General features: G+C 58.0%; 1 protein-coding gene across 1 annotated transcript; it reads left to right on the forward strand.

Moving 5' to 3' along the window:
• Window positions 1-3,457: 3,457 nt before the first annotated feature.
• RASIP1 (Ras interacting protein 1) lies at window positions 3,458-13,520 on the forward strand. The gene is given in 19 exon segments (XM_077193259.1): window positions 3,458-3,542; window positions 3,545-3,596; window positions 4,363-4,637; window positions 4,640-4,716; window positions 4,718-4,741; window positions 4,743-5,107; window positions 6,517-6,694; window positions 6,756-6,859; window positions 7,542-7,633; window positions 7,681-7,698; window positions 7,701-8,269; window positions 8,483-8,758; window positions 9,632-9,669; window positions 10,278-10,339; window positions 10,342-10,427; window positions 10,531-10,594; window positions 11,746-11,797; window positions 11,843-12,038; window positions 13,383-13,520. Coding segments are annotated over 19 exon segments (2,745 nt in total). The 5' UTR covers window positions 3,458-3,463.
• Window positions 13,521-14,334: the final 814 nt, after the last annotated feature.

Consider the following 14,334-nt stretch of genomic DNA (forward strand, 5'->3'; position numbering starts at 1 on the left):
GCGGGGGGGGCCGGGCCGTGCGTCAGGCGGTGACGCGGGGCAGGATGTGGGGGGGACACCGGGGGGGGGGGCAAAAAGGGACGGGGGGAAAACGGGGGGACACGGAGGGGACAAGGAGAGGGGGGGGCAAAAAGGGACGGGGGAAAAACGGGGGGACACGGAGGGGACACGGAGGGGACACCGGGGGGGCAAAAAGGGATGGGGGAAACGGGGGGACACGGAGGGGACACGGAGAGGACACGGAGGGGACACGGGGGGGGGCAAAAAGGGACGGGGGAAACGGGGGGACACGGAGGGGACACGGGGGGGAAAACGGGGGGACACGGAGGGGACACGGGGGGGAAAACGGGGGGACACGGAGGGGACACGGAGAGGACACGGGGGGGAAAACGGGGGGACACTGGGGGGACACGGGGCAGGATGTGGGGGGGACACCGGGGGGGGAAACGGGGGGGACAAAGAGGGGAAAACGGGGGGACAAAGAGGGGAAAATGGGGGGGTGGCAGCGTCCCCAATGGGGGGGGACAAAGGGGGGAAAACCGGGGGGACACGGCGGGGGAAAACGGGGGGACATTCAGGGGGTACGGGTGGGGGACACGGGGGGTGGCAATGTCCCCAGTGGGGGGAAACCGGGGGGACAAAAGGGGGACAAAAGGGGGGACATTGGGGGGGACACGGAGGGAGCACGGGGGGGGGTGGCAGCGTCCACGGCGTCGCTGCGGGGCCCAGAGCGGCGACACGGGGGGGACAGCGGTGGTGGCGGCGCTGGCTGGGGGGTGGCAGTGTCACTGTGTCACTGTCACTGTGTCACTGTCACTGTGTCACTGTCACCGTGTCACTGTCGCTGTCACTTTCCCCGCGCTGCTGTCACTGTGTCACTGTGTCACTGTGTCGCTGTTTCGGGGCCGCTTTGAAGGGGAATAAGGTCGATTCAGGGGCTCCGGTGCTCAGTTTTGAGGCCGATTTTGGGGGTTTTGGGGCTGGGGGGGGGAAATTGAAGTCCATTTTGGGGCTCCAGGGCTCGGTTTTGGGGCTCCCAGGGGGTTTTGGGGGGTATTTTGGGGCGCCGGGACTCGGTTTTGAGGACGATTTTGGGGTTGGGGGGGGGATTGAGGTAGATTTTGGGGCCGAATTTGGGTTTTTGGGGTATTGAGGTCCATTTTGGGGCTCCAGGGCTGGGTTTTGGGGCCGATTTTGGGGTTTGGGGGGATTGAGGTCCATTCTGGGGCTCCAGGGCTCTGTTTGGGGCCGATTTAGGGGGTTTTGGAGATTGGGGGGTGATTGAGGTCCATTCTGGGGCTCCGGGGCTCGGTTTTGGGCAGATTTTAGGGTTTTTTGGGGTTTTTCGGGGGCTTTAGGACCGCGGCGGAGCCGCGGGCAGGGGGCGTGGCCACTGCGAGGGGCGTGGTCTCGAGGAGGAGGCGCGGCTTTAGGGCGTGTTTGTTTTGATGCTCTTCGGGCTCTGATTGGCCGATTCTCTTCCCGCCCAAAACATGCCGGTCCCGCCCCTCCTTCGCCTTGCCTTGCTCTGATTGGCTTGCGCGCGGCGAGGCGGGAAAAGCTCGGGCTAATGAGCGTGCCGGGTGAGGCAGAGGGGGCGGGGCCTGGCTCTGAGGGAAGGGGATATGGCGGAGGGGGGTCGTGAGGGGCCGGGGTCACCGTGAGGGGTCACGGAGAGGTTTGGGGTCATTGTGAGGGGAGAAGGTCACCCTGAGGGGTCTGGGGTCACCCTGAACGGACATGGAGCAGTTTGGGGTCACTCTGAGGGGTCTGGGGTCACCCTGAGAGCACCTGGAGGAGCCTGGGGTCCCTTTGGAGGGGGTCTGGGGTCTCTCTTGTTGCTCTGGGGTCCCTTTGAGGGCTCTGAGCCCCCCTTGGGGTGTGTCTGGGATCACCCTGAGGGGTCCGCGATGGGTCTGGGGTCCCTTTGGGGGGGTCTGGGGTTCCTCTGCGGGGGTCTGAGCCCCCCTTTGGAGGGTCTGGGGTCCGTTGGGGAGTTTGTGATCCCTTTGGGGGGGTCAGGGGTCTCTTTGGGGGATCTGGGGTCACCCTGAGGGGTCTGTGAGGAGTCTGTGGCCCCTCTGGGGGACATAGACAGGTCTGGGGTCCCTCTTATGGGGTCCGGGGTCACCCTGAGGGGTCCATGATGACTCTGGGGTCCCTGTGGTGGCTCTGGGGTCCCTTTGGGTGAGGGTCCGTCCCAGGCCCCCCCATTTTGGTGGGTCTGGGGTCACCCTGAGGGGTTCGTGATGGGTCTGGGGTCCCTTTGGGTTGGGGTCCGTCCCAGGCCCCCCCATTTTGGTGGCACTGGGGGTCACCCTGAGGGGTCCATGATGGGTCTGAGGCCCCTTTGGGTGGGTCTGGGGTCCCTTTGGGTGGCTCTGGGGTCCCTTTGGGTGGGGGTCCCGTCCCAGCCCCCCCCCATTTTGGGTTGCTCGGGGCTCCCCTTCCCTTCCCCTCCCCTCCCCCCCCCTCCCGGCCGTGCCCCTCCCCCCCCGCCCTTCCCGCCCCCCCCCCCTCGATTTCCTGGCCCGGCTCGGCCCTTCCCTGCCCCCCCCCCCCCCCGGAAACGGGACCGGGGGAATTCTCCGGGAATTCGGGAATTCTCCGGGAATTCGGCAGCGCCGGGAGCCGCCGGCACCACGGTGAGGGGCGGCCACGGGGGCAAAAGGGGGAACTGCGGGGGCTGGAGGGTCAGAGGGGGAAAAAAGGGGTTTTTTAGGGAAAAAAAATGGGGTTTTTTTTGAAAATAGAGGGTTTTTTTTTGGGGAAAATAGGGGGTTTTGAGGGAAAAGGGTGGAAAAGGGAGGGTTTGGGTGGAAAAAAGAGTGGGAAAAGGGGGAAAAAGGGGGGTCTGAGGGGATAAAGAGGGGGAAAATGCAGGATAAAGGCTGGGGAAAGGTGAAAAATGGGAGGTAGAGGGGGGGAAAAGGGGGAAAAAGGGGAATAAAGGATGGGAAAAGGGGGAAAAAGGGAATAAAGGATGGGAAAAGGGTAAAGAAGAGGAAAAAAGGGGGAAAAGGGTAAAAAAGGGGGGAAAGGGGGTTTGGGTAGAAAAAGGGTGAGAAAAAGGGTGGGAACAGGGGGAAAAAGGGGAGGTAAAAGGGAGAAAAAGGGGAAAAGAAGGAAAAAGGTGGAAAAGAGGGAAGAAGTGTGGGAAAATGGGGATAAAAGGGGAAAAAGGGGAGGTAAAAGGGAGAAAAGGGGGGAAACGGGTGGGAAAAGGGGATTTGGGCAGAAAAAGGGGGGTGGGAGGGTCCCGGGTGGAGCCTGAGGGGGATTTTGGGGAAAATGGGTGAGAAAGGGAGAGTTTGAGCAGTCTGGAGAGCAAACAGCCCGGAAAAGGCGTTTTTGGGTCAGTCAAAGCTGTGATTTGTTGGTTTGGGGCGCGGGCTGCGGGGAGGGTGCCCCCAAATCCCCTTTTTTCCCATTTTTCCCCCTTTTTGGCCTCGCTGTGCAGAGGATGCTCCCCGAGGAGCGCAAGGAGGGCTCGCCCCGCTTCGGGAAGCTCCATTTCCCCGTGGGGCTCTGGATCAACTCCCCAAGAAGCGCCTGGCCAAGATGAGCCGGCGCTGGCCCAGCGCGGGCTCCGTGCGGTGAGACCCCCAAATAGCCCGTTTTCCCGCCTTTTTCACCCCAAATTTTCCTCCACCTTTAATCCCATTGCCCCCAGTTTATCCCCCCAATTTTTCCCCTTTTTAATCCCATTTCCCCAGTTTTCTGCCCTAATCCCATTCCCCCCATTAATCCTATTTCCCCCTGTTTTTCCCCCTTTAATTCAATTTCTCCCCATTTCCCCCCCCCAAATCCCATTCCCCCGCTTTTTACCCCATTTTGCCCCCTTTTAACCCATTCCCCCATTCCCCCTTTTTAACCCCATTTTTACCCCTTTTAACCCATTTCCTTCCTTTTAACCCCATTTCCCCCCATTTTTACCCCTTTTAACCCCATTTCCTTCCTTTTAACCCATTTCCCCCCCCATTTTTACCCCTTTTAACCCCATTTCCCCCTCTTTTAACCCATTTTCCCCCCTTTTAACCCCATTCCCCCCTTTAACCCCATTCCCCCCCTTTTTACCCCATTTCTCCCCTTTTAAACCCCACTTCCCCCCCATTTAACCCCATTTTTCCCCTTTTAACCCAAATTTTACCCCATTTCCTCCCTTTTAACCCCATTTTCCCCTTTTAAACCCCATTCCTCCCCTTTAACCCCCATTTTTCCCCTTTTAAACCCATTCCCCCCCTTTAACCCCATTTTCCCCCCCATTTTAACCAATTTCCCCCCCAATTTTTACCCCTTTTAACCCCATTTTTACCCCTTTTAACCCCATTTCCCCCCCATTCTCCCCCATTTCCCCCCCAGCTCCACCTCCTCGGACACCCCCAGCCGCGCCAGCGACCCCTCGGACCCGCGCCCCATTCCCAGCGCCGGGCCCGCTCCCAAGGCGAAGCCGCCGCGCCACAAGCGCCTCTCCCACCTCTTCCACCGCGCCACCACCACCACCACCAGCACCAGCAGCACCAGCCCGGGCCACCCTCACTCCCGCTGGGCCAGCGAGAAGAAGCTCAGCGACCTCCGCGACGGCCCCGCCGCCCTGCCGGGCCCCGCGCTGTGCACGCCGAGCCCGCCGTGCATCCTCAGATCTTCGGCGGGGCCATTTCCCGCGGCGCCAACTACAAGAGCGTCCTGGCCACGCCGCGCTGCAGCGCCCGCAGCCCTGGTCCGCGAGGCGCTCGAGCGCATACGGCCTCGACCCCGAGGACTTCGCGCGCTTCGCGCTCTGCGACGTCGTGGGCAGGCCCGGCGGGGCCGGCGGCGCCTGGCAGGGCGAGCACCTGCGCGAGGTGGGCGACGCCGAGCGGCCGCTGCTGCTGCAGGAGCTCTGGAAGCCCAAGGCCGGCTGGTCCCGCCGCTTCGAGATCCGCCGCAGGGAGGACCTGGAGCGGGAGCGGGAGCGCGACGGGGGAGGAGGAGACGAGAGCGGCGAGGGAGGCGACGGCGCCGGTGAGGGGTGGGGCGGCCCTGCCTGCGACGCTTGGGTGGCCTTTTCACCACGGGTTTACTCCGGGTTTTTTTGCCCTTATTCTATTTTTACCCCCGGTTTTTTGCCCTTATTCCTATTTTCCCCCGGTTTTTTTTTGCCCTTATTCCCATTTTCCCCCCCCGGTTTTTCCCCTGTTTTTTTTTTGCCCTTATTCCTATTTTATCCCCGTTTTTCCCCCGCTTTTTTTTTTTTGCCCTTATTCCTATTTTCCCCCGTTTTTTCCCCCTTATTCCTATTTTCCCCGGTTTTTGCCCTTATTCCTATTTTACCCCCGTTTTTTTCCCCCTTATTCCTATTTCCCCCCCGTTTATCCCCGTTTTTTTTTTTGCCCTTAATCCTATTTTCCCCCCGTTTTTACCCCGTTTTTCCCCCGGTGTTTTTGCCCTTATTCCATTTTCCCCTTGTTGTTTTTTTTTTTTTTTTTTTTTTTGTCCTTATTCCTATTTTCCCCCGTTTTTACCCCCTTTTTTTTTGCCCTTATTCCTATTTTACCCCCCTTTTTACCCGTTTTTTTTTTTGCCCTTATTCTTATTTTCCAACCCGTTTTTACCCCGGTTTTTTTTTGCCCTTATTCCTATTTTCCTCCCGGTTTTACCCCGTTTTTTTTTTTTCCCTTAATCCTATTTTTCCCCCAATTTTTTCCCCCCTTAATCCTGTTTTACCCCGGTTTTTTCCCCGTTTTTTTTTTGCCCTTATTCCTACTTTACTCCCGTTTTTTTTGCCCTTAATCCTATTTTACCCCCGTATTTGCCCTTATTCCTATTTACCCCCGTTTTTACCCCGGTTTTTTTGTCTTTATTCTATTCCCCCCCCCCCCCCGTTTTTTTCCCCTTAATCCTGTTTTTCCCCCGATTTTTTCCCTTATTCCATTTTTTCCCCCATTTTCCCCCCGTTTTTTGCCCTTATTCCTATTTTCCCCCCGTTTTTTCCCCCGTTTTTTTTGTCTTTATTCCTATTTCCCCCCCCCCCCCCCGGTTTTTTCCCCCTTAATCCTGTTTTTCCCTTATTCCATTTTTCCCCCCATTTTTCCCCCGTTTTTTTTTTTTGCCCTTATTCCTATTTTACCCCCGGTTTTTGCCTTATTCCTATTACCCCCGTTTTTGCCCCGTTTTTTTTTGCCCTTATTCCTATTTTCCCCCCATTTTTCCCCTTAATCCTATTCCCCCCGCTTTTTTTCCCCTTAATCCTGTTTTTCCCCATTTTTCCCCCTTAATCCCATTTTCCCCCCATTATTTTTTCCTCTTTTTCCCCCTTTTCCCCCCATTTCCCCCCAATCCCGGAGCCTCCCCACATTCCCACGGTGTCCCTCCCCAAGCCCCCTCCCACATTTCCCCTCCACCACGCCCCCTCCCCACATTTCCCCAGGGCTGCCCCCTTTGCCCCCCTCCCCACATTTCCCCCTCCACCAACGCCCCCCTCGCCCCCTCCCCACATTTCCCCCTCCACCAACGCCCCCTCCCTCGTTTCCCCAGGCTGCCGCCCCCCTCCCGCCGCCTGCACCGGAACCGCTCCCGGGCGGCCTCGGGCGGCCCCGCGGCCCCGGCGCGCGGTGACCCCGGCCCGGCCATGCGGCGCAGCATCAGCGACCTCAACCTGAGCACGCGGCGGCGCCAGCGCAAGGCCCTGAGCGTGGCCGGGGGCGGGGACAGCGCGGGCCCCGCCCCCCCGGGACCCCCGCCCGGCGCCCCCGGCACCCCCCGGCACCCCGGAGGGCGGCGATGGGGACGGGGGTCCCGGCCTGGAGCTGCTCTCGCAGTGCCTGATCCAGCCCCCCCGGGACCGCCCCTATTTCCTGCTGCTGCGGGGCTACGGCAAGGAGGTGAGAGAAAAACGGGAAATTTACACCAAAAATGGGACCAGAGTGAGCCCCCCGGGCCCTCCCTGTGAGCCCCCAAACCCAGGGAAACCGCCCCAAAAATCCTCAAAAAACCCCAGAAATTCACCCCAAAAATGGGACCAGAGTGAGCCCTAAATGCCAGAGAAATCTCCCCAAAAATCCTCAAAAAAACCCCAGAAATTCACCCCAAAAATGGGACCAGAGTGAGCCCTAAATCCAGAGAAATCTGCCCAAAAATCCTCAAAAAAACCCCCAGAAATTTACACCAAAAATGGGACCAGAGTGAGCCCTAAATCCAGAGAAACCGCCCCAAAAACGCTCCAAAAAACGGGAAATTCACCCCAAAAATGGGACCGGAGTGAGCCCCCCGGGCCCTCCCTGTGAGCCCCCAAACCCAGGGAAACCGCCCCAAAATCCTCCAAAAAAACCCCAGAAATTCACCCCAAAAATGGGACCAAAGTGACCCCCATTTCCACCCCAAACCCCCCTTTTTTTCCCCCCTTTTTTTCCCCATTTCTCACCCCAAACCCCCCATTTTTTTTACCCCAAACCCCCCATTTTTTAACCCCCACCCCCCCCATTTTTTAACCCCAAACCCCCATTTTTTTCCCCCCAAACCCCCATTTTTTACCCCAAACCCCCCATTTTCACCCCATTTCCCGCACAGGACTTCGTCCTTTTCATCATGACCCGCCCCCAGCACATCTTCGGCCGCCTCGACCGCCGCTCCGGGGCGGGGGTCCGGCCCCCCCCGAGCCCCCCCGAGCCCCCTCCCCAAAACCCGACCCGGGCCCCTTCTCGGTGGTCGACACCTTCCTGACGCCCCCGACCTCCTCCCCCGGCACTGCCTGGTGCAGGCGGACCCCGCCCCGGGGCTCCCGGGCGGCGGCTGCGACCCCTCCCCGAATTCCGGGCCCCCCCCCTCGGCCACCGTGCGGCCCTTCCGGGGCGCCCCCACCACGCTGAACGGGACCCCCCTGTTCCGCCGGGCGCCGCTGCGCCCCGGGGACCTTTTGGGTCTGGGGGAGCACGTCCTGCTGCTCTACAAGGACCCCCGCGCTGGGGAGGGGGCGCGGCCGCCCTGGCGCCCCCTCCGCGGCCCCCGATGGGGATTTTGGGGGTGCTGGGGTGCGCGGGCTGCGGGAGGAGCCCCCGGGAGCGGCGGGAGCGGCTGCGGGAGGCGCTGCGGAGCCCCCGCGCCGAGCTCCGGTACCGCCCGCAGGACGAGGGGGCGCTGCTGCGGGACATCCTCAGCATGGACCTGGGCGGCTTCGGGGGGCCCCGGGGGCATTCGGGGGGTCCTGGTGAGGGTTTGGGGGGTCCTGATGAGGGTTTGGGGGGTTCCGGGCAAAATTCGGGGGGTCCGGGCAAAATTCGGGCGGTGCCGATGAGGATTCGGGGGATCCCAGAGGGGATTTGAGGGGTCCTGGGCAGGATTTGAGGGGTCCCGGAGAGGATTTGAGGGGTCCTGGGCAGGATTTGAGGGTCCCGGAGAGGATTTGAGGGGTCCCGGGCAGGATTTGAGGGGTCCCGGAGAGGATTTGAGGGGTCCCAAGGGGGATTTGAGGGGTCCCGGGCAGGATTCGGGGGGTACCGGGCAGGATTTGAGGGGTCCCAAGGGGGATTTGAGGGGTCCCAAAGGGGATTTGAGGGGTCCCGATGAGGATTCGGGGGGTCCCGATGAGGATTCGGGGGGTCCCGAGGAGGATTCGGGGGTTCCCGAGGAGGATTCGGGGGGTCCCGAGGAGGATTTGGGGGCGCTGGCCCCGGCGTTCCTGCTGGGGCTGTGCCTGGAGCACGCGGCCAAGGAATTCCCGGCGGGACATTTCCCGGAGCTGCTGGGGAGAGTGGCCGGGATGCTGCGGGAAACGGTCGGGGTGAGCGACCCGGGGACGTTTTGGGGACATTTTGGGCATTTTGGGACATTTTGGGGACAAGGGGATTGGGATATTTGGGGATATTTGGGGACATTTCCCGGAGCTGCTGGGGAGAGTGGCCGGGATGCTGCGGGAAACGGTCGGGGTGAGCGAGCCGGGAACATTTTGGGGACATTTTGGACATTTGGGACATTTTGGGACATTTTGGGGACACGGGATTGGGGATATTTGTGGATATTTGGGGGACATTTCCCGGAGCTGCTGGGGAGAGTGGCCGGGATGCTGCGGGAAACGGTCGGGTGAGCGAGCCGGGGACGTTTTGGGGACATTTTGGGGCATTTTGGGGCATTTTGGGGACACGGGGATTGGGGGAATTTGGGGATATTTGGGGGACATTTCCCGGAGCTGCTGGGGAGAGTGGCCGGGATGCTGCGGGAAACGGTCGGGGTGAGCGAGCCGGGACGTTTTGGGGACATTTTGGGACATTTGGGGACATTTTGGGGACAAGGGATTGGGGGAATTTGGGGATATTTGGGGATATTTTGGGGACACGGAGGGATGGGGGAATTGGGGGGAACATGGGAGATACTGGGGCCAAACTGGGGCTGAACTGGAGGGAAAGTGGGGCTGAACTGGGGTGAACTGGGAGGGAACTGGGGCCATACTGGGAGGGAAACTGGGAGGGAAACTGGGGCCAAACTGGGGCTGAACTGGGAGGGAACTGGGGCCATACTGAGGTTAACTGGGAGGGAAACTGGGGCCAAACTGGGATGGAACTGGGTGAACTGGGGCCAAACTGGGGTGAACTGGGAGGGAAACTGGGGCCATACTGGTCCATACTGGGGCACTGAGGGTCCCTCGCTCTCCTGGCAGGAGAAAATCAAGGAAATCGGGGACCGGCAGCCGGAGAGGTGAGAGAGACCCAAAACCGCCACAAAATCTCCCCAAAACCGCCCAAAATCTCCCCAAAACCGCCCAAAATCTCCTCAAAACCTCCCTGAGATCCCCAAAACCACCCCAAAACCCCCTCGGGACCCCCAAAACTGCCCCTGGGGACTGGGACAGACTGGGAGGGCTCCTGGGGCTGTTTTGGGGCCATTTTTGGGGGATTCTGGGTAGAATTTTGGGGAATTTCTGGGACCCCCCACCCAGTCCCAAACCCCTCCTAATTTTTGGGGTTCCCCCCTCAAATGTTGGGATCCCCAATCCCAATTTTGGGCCCCCCTCACCCAATTTTGGGGTCCCCTTCCCAATGTTGGGATCCCCCCCAAACCCCTCCCCATTTTGGTTTATCCCGCTCAATTTTGAGGATCCCCAATCCCAATTTTGGGTGTCCCCCCAATTTTGAGGATCCCCAATCCCAATTTTGGGGTGTCCCCCCCAGTGTTGGGATCCCCAGTCCCAAATTTCGGTCCCTCACCCAATTTTGGGGTGTTCCCCCCAATGTTGGGATCCCCAATCCCAATTTTGGCCCCCCCCTCACCCAATTTTGGGGTGTCCCCCCCCCCACCCTTCGCAGCCCCCCGGACGGGGACCCCCCCCCGTTTCTGGACCTTTCCGGGGTCACCTCGGACCTGCGCCCCTGCTGGGGTGGCTGGCGAACAGCGTGGAGCTGCTGAACCTGGCGCAGGCGCACCTGCAGGCCATGGAGGCACAGCTGGACATCGAGGTAGACTGGATTATACTGGTTTATACTGGTTATACTGGTGTGCACTGGGTTATACTGGTTATAATGGGCTATACTGGGTTATACTGGGATGGGGCTGGAACAGCGTGGAGCTGCTGACCTGGCGCAGGCGCACCTGCAGGCCCTGGAGGCACAGCTGGACATCGAGGGTAGGCTGGGATATACTGGTTATACTGGGATATACTGGGTTATAATGGTTATAATGGGTTATACTGGTTATACTGGGTTATACTGTTTATACTGGTTTATACTGGGTTATAATGGTTATAATGGGGTTATAATGGGTTATACTGGGTTATACTGGGATGGGGCTGGAACAGCGTGGAGCTGCTGAACCTGGCGCAGGCGCACCTGCAGGCCATGGAGGCCCAGCTGGACATAGAGGGTAGACTGGATTATACTGGATATACTGGGATATACTGGTGTGCACTGGGCTATAGTGGGTTATACTGGTTATACTGGTTTATACTGGATATACTGGGTTATATTGGGTTATACTGGGTTATATTGGGATATACTGGTTATACTGGCTTATACTGGCTTATACTGGCTTATACTGGTTTATACTGGGATATACTGATTTATACTGGACTATACTGGTTTATACTGGGTTATACTGGTTATACTGGGCTATACTGGGATATACTGATTTATACTGGACTATACTGGTTTATACTGGGTTATACTGGTTATACTGGGCTATACTGGGATATACTGATTTATACTGGACTATACTGGTTTATACTGGGTTATACTGGTTATACTGGGCTATACTGGGATGCACTGGGTTATACTGGGTTATACTGGTTTATACTGGGTTCTACTGGGTTATACTGGGATGCACTGGATATACTGGGATGCACTGGGATATACTGGGATATACTGGGTTATACTGGGCTATACTGGTTATACTGATTTATACTGATTTATGCTGGTTTACACTGGTTTACACTGGTTTATACTGGGATGGGGTCCTGGGGTGGTTCTGGGGCCAGACCGGACATTTTTGGGGCCGTACTGGGATTTTTGGGGCATTTGGGGGGAATTTCCCAGTTTTGGGGTGAATCCCTGGGGTTTAGGGGCTGACCCCCATTTTGGGGTAAATTCCCGGGTTTTTAGGCCGTGCCAGGGGCTGGAGAAGGACCTGGAGAGCTGTGAGGAGGCCCTGGGGTGAATCCCTGGGGTTTTGGGGTGAATCCCCGAGCTTTATCCCGGATTTTGGGTGAATTCCCAGGATTTAGGGGTTTATCCCAGGTTTATGATCTGACCCCCATTTTGGGGTAAATTCCTGGGTTTTTAGGGGCCGTGCCAGGGCTGGAGAAGGACCTGGAGAGCTGTGAGGAGGCCCTGGGGTGAATCCCTGCGGTTTTGGGGTGATTCCTGTGGGATTATCCCAGATTTTGGGGTGAATTCCCGGGATTTCGGGGTTTCTCCTGGATTTTGGGATCTGCACCATATTTTGGGGTAAATTCCCGGGTTTCAGGGCCGTGCCCTGAGCTGGAGAAGGACCTGGAGAGCTGTGACGAGGCCCTGGGCGTGCTGGACGAGGTGATCATGTCCACGTTCCAGCAGAGCGTCTACTACCTGACCAAGGTGAGCCCAAACGCACCTGGGGAACCCAAAATTCACATGGGGAACCCAAAATGCACCTGGGGAACCCGAAATTCACCTGGGGAACCCAAAATTCACCTGAGGGACCCCAAATCCCCTCTAAACTCCCCAAATCCTCCCCAAATCCCCCTCTGTAACCCCCCAAATCCTCTCTAAATCCCAAATTCACCCAATTCACCCCAAATCTCCATCCCCAGACCCTTTATTCGGTGCTGCCCCGCCCTGCTGGACACCAAATCCCCTCTAAACCCCTCTAAATGTCCCAAAATCCCCTGAATTCACCCCAAATCTCCAATTCCAGACCCTTTACTTGGCCCTTCCCGCCCTGCTCGACACCAACCCCCCAAACACCCAAATTCACCGAAATTAACCCAAATTTACCCCAATTTCAGACCCTTTATTCAGCCCTTCCCGCCCTGCTCGACGCCAAATCCCCTCTAAACCCCAAATTCACCCAAATTAACCCAAATCTCCCCAAATTCCAGACCCTTTACTCAGCCCTTCCCGCCCTGCTCGACACCAAATCCCCTCTAAACCCCTAAACTCACCCAGAATGCCCCAAATTCACCCCATTTCCAGACCCTTTATTCAGCCCTCCCCGCCCTGCTGGACACGAACCCCCCAAAATGCCCCAAATTCACCCGAATTCACCCAAATCTGCAATTCCAGACCCTGTACTCGGCCTTCCCGCCCTGCTCGACACCAACCCCCCAAACACCCCAAATTCACCCAAATTCACCCAAATTCACCCAATTCCAGACCCTTTATTCAGCGCTCCCCGCCCTGCTGGACACGAACCCCCCAAAATGCCCCAAATTCACCCAAATTCACCTGAATTCACCCCAATTCCAGACCCTGTACTCGGCCCTTCCCGCCCTGCTGGACACGAACCCCCCAAAATGCCCCAAATTCACCCAAAATGCCCCAAATCTCCCCATTTCCAGACCCTTTACTCAGCCCTTCCCACCCTACTCGACACCAAATCCCCTCTAAACCCCCAAACACCCCAAATTCACCCAAATTAACCCAAATCTCCCCAAATTTCAGACCCTGTACTCGGCCCTTCCCGCCCTGCTGGACACCAACCCCCCAAACACCCCAAACACCCCAAATTCACCCAAATTCACCCAAATCTCCCCATTTCCAGACCCTGTATTCAGCCCTTCCCGCCCTGCTCGACACCAAGCCCCAACACACCCCAAATTCACCCAAATTAACCCAAATCTCCCAAATTCAGACCCTGTATTCAGCCCTACTGGCCCTGCTGGACACCAACCCCCAAAATGCCCCAAATCACCCAATTCACCCAAATCTCCCCATTTCCAGACCCTGTACTCGGCCCTCCCGGCCCTGCTGGACACGAACCCCCCAAAAAGCCCCAAATTCACCCAAATTAACCCAAATCTCCCCATTTCCAGACCCTTTATTCAGCCCTACCGGCCCTGCTCGACACCAACCCTCTGAAACCCCTCTAAATGTCCCAAAATGCCCCAAATTCACCCAAATTAACCCAAATCTCCCCAAATTCCAGACCCTGTACTTGGCCCTTCCCGCCCTGCTTGACACCAACCCCTCTGAACCCCTCTAAATGTCCCAAAAAGCCCCAAATTCACCCCAATTTCCATCCCCAGACCCTGTACTCGGCCCTCCCGCCCCTGCTGGACACGAACCCCCCAAACACCCCAAAATGCCCCAAATTAACCCAAATTCACCCCAATTCCAGACCCTGTACTCGGCCCTCCCGGCCCTGCTGGACACCAACCCCCCAAACACCCCAAATTCACCCAAAATCCCCTGAATTTACCCCAATTCCAGACCCTTTACTCAGCCCTTGCCGCCCTACTGGACACCAACCCCCCAAAAAGCCCCAAACTCACCCAAATTAACCCAAATCTCCCCAAATTTCAGACCCTTTATTCAGCCCTTCCCGCCCTACTGGACACCAAATCCCCTCTAAACCCCAAAATGCCCCAAATTCACCCGAATTCACCCCAAATCTCCAATTTCAGACCCTTTACTCGGCCCTCCCCACCCTACTCGACACCAACCCCTCTGAACCCCTCTAAATGCCCCAAAATCCCCTGAATTCACCCCAAATCTCCAATTTCAGACCCTTTACTTGGCCCTTCCCGCCCTGCTCGACACCAAATCCCCTCTATCCCCTCTAAATGCCCCAAAATCCCCTGAATTCACCCCAAATCTCCCCATTTCCAGACCCTTTATTCGGCCTCCCCGCCCTGCTGGACACGAACCCCCCAAACACCCCAAAATCCCCTGA

This window comes from Agelaius phoeniceus, chromosome 37 (assembly GCF_051311805.1).
Source record: "Agelaius phoeniceus isolate bAgePho1 chromosome 37, bAgePho1.hap1, whole genome shotgun sequence".
Classification (NCBI taxonomy): domain Eukaryota; kingdom Metazoa; phylum Chordata; class Aves; order Passeriformes; family Icteridae; genus Agelaius; species Agelaius phoeniceus.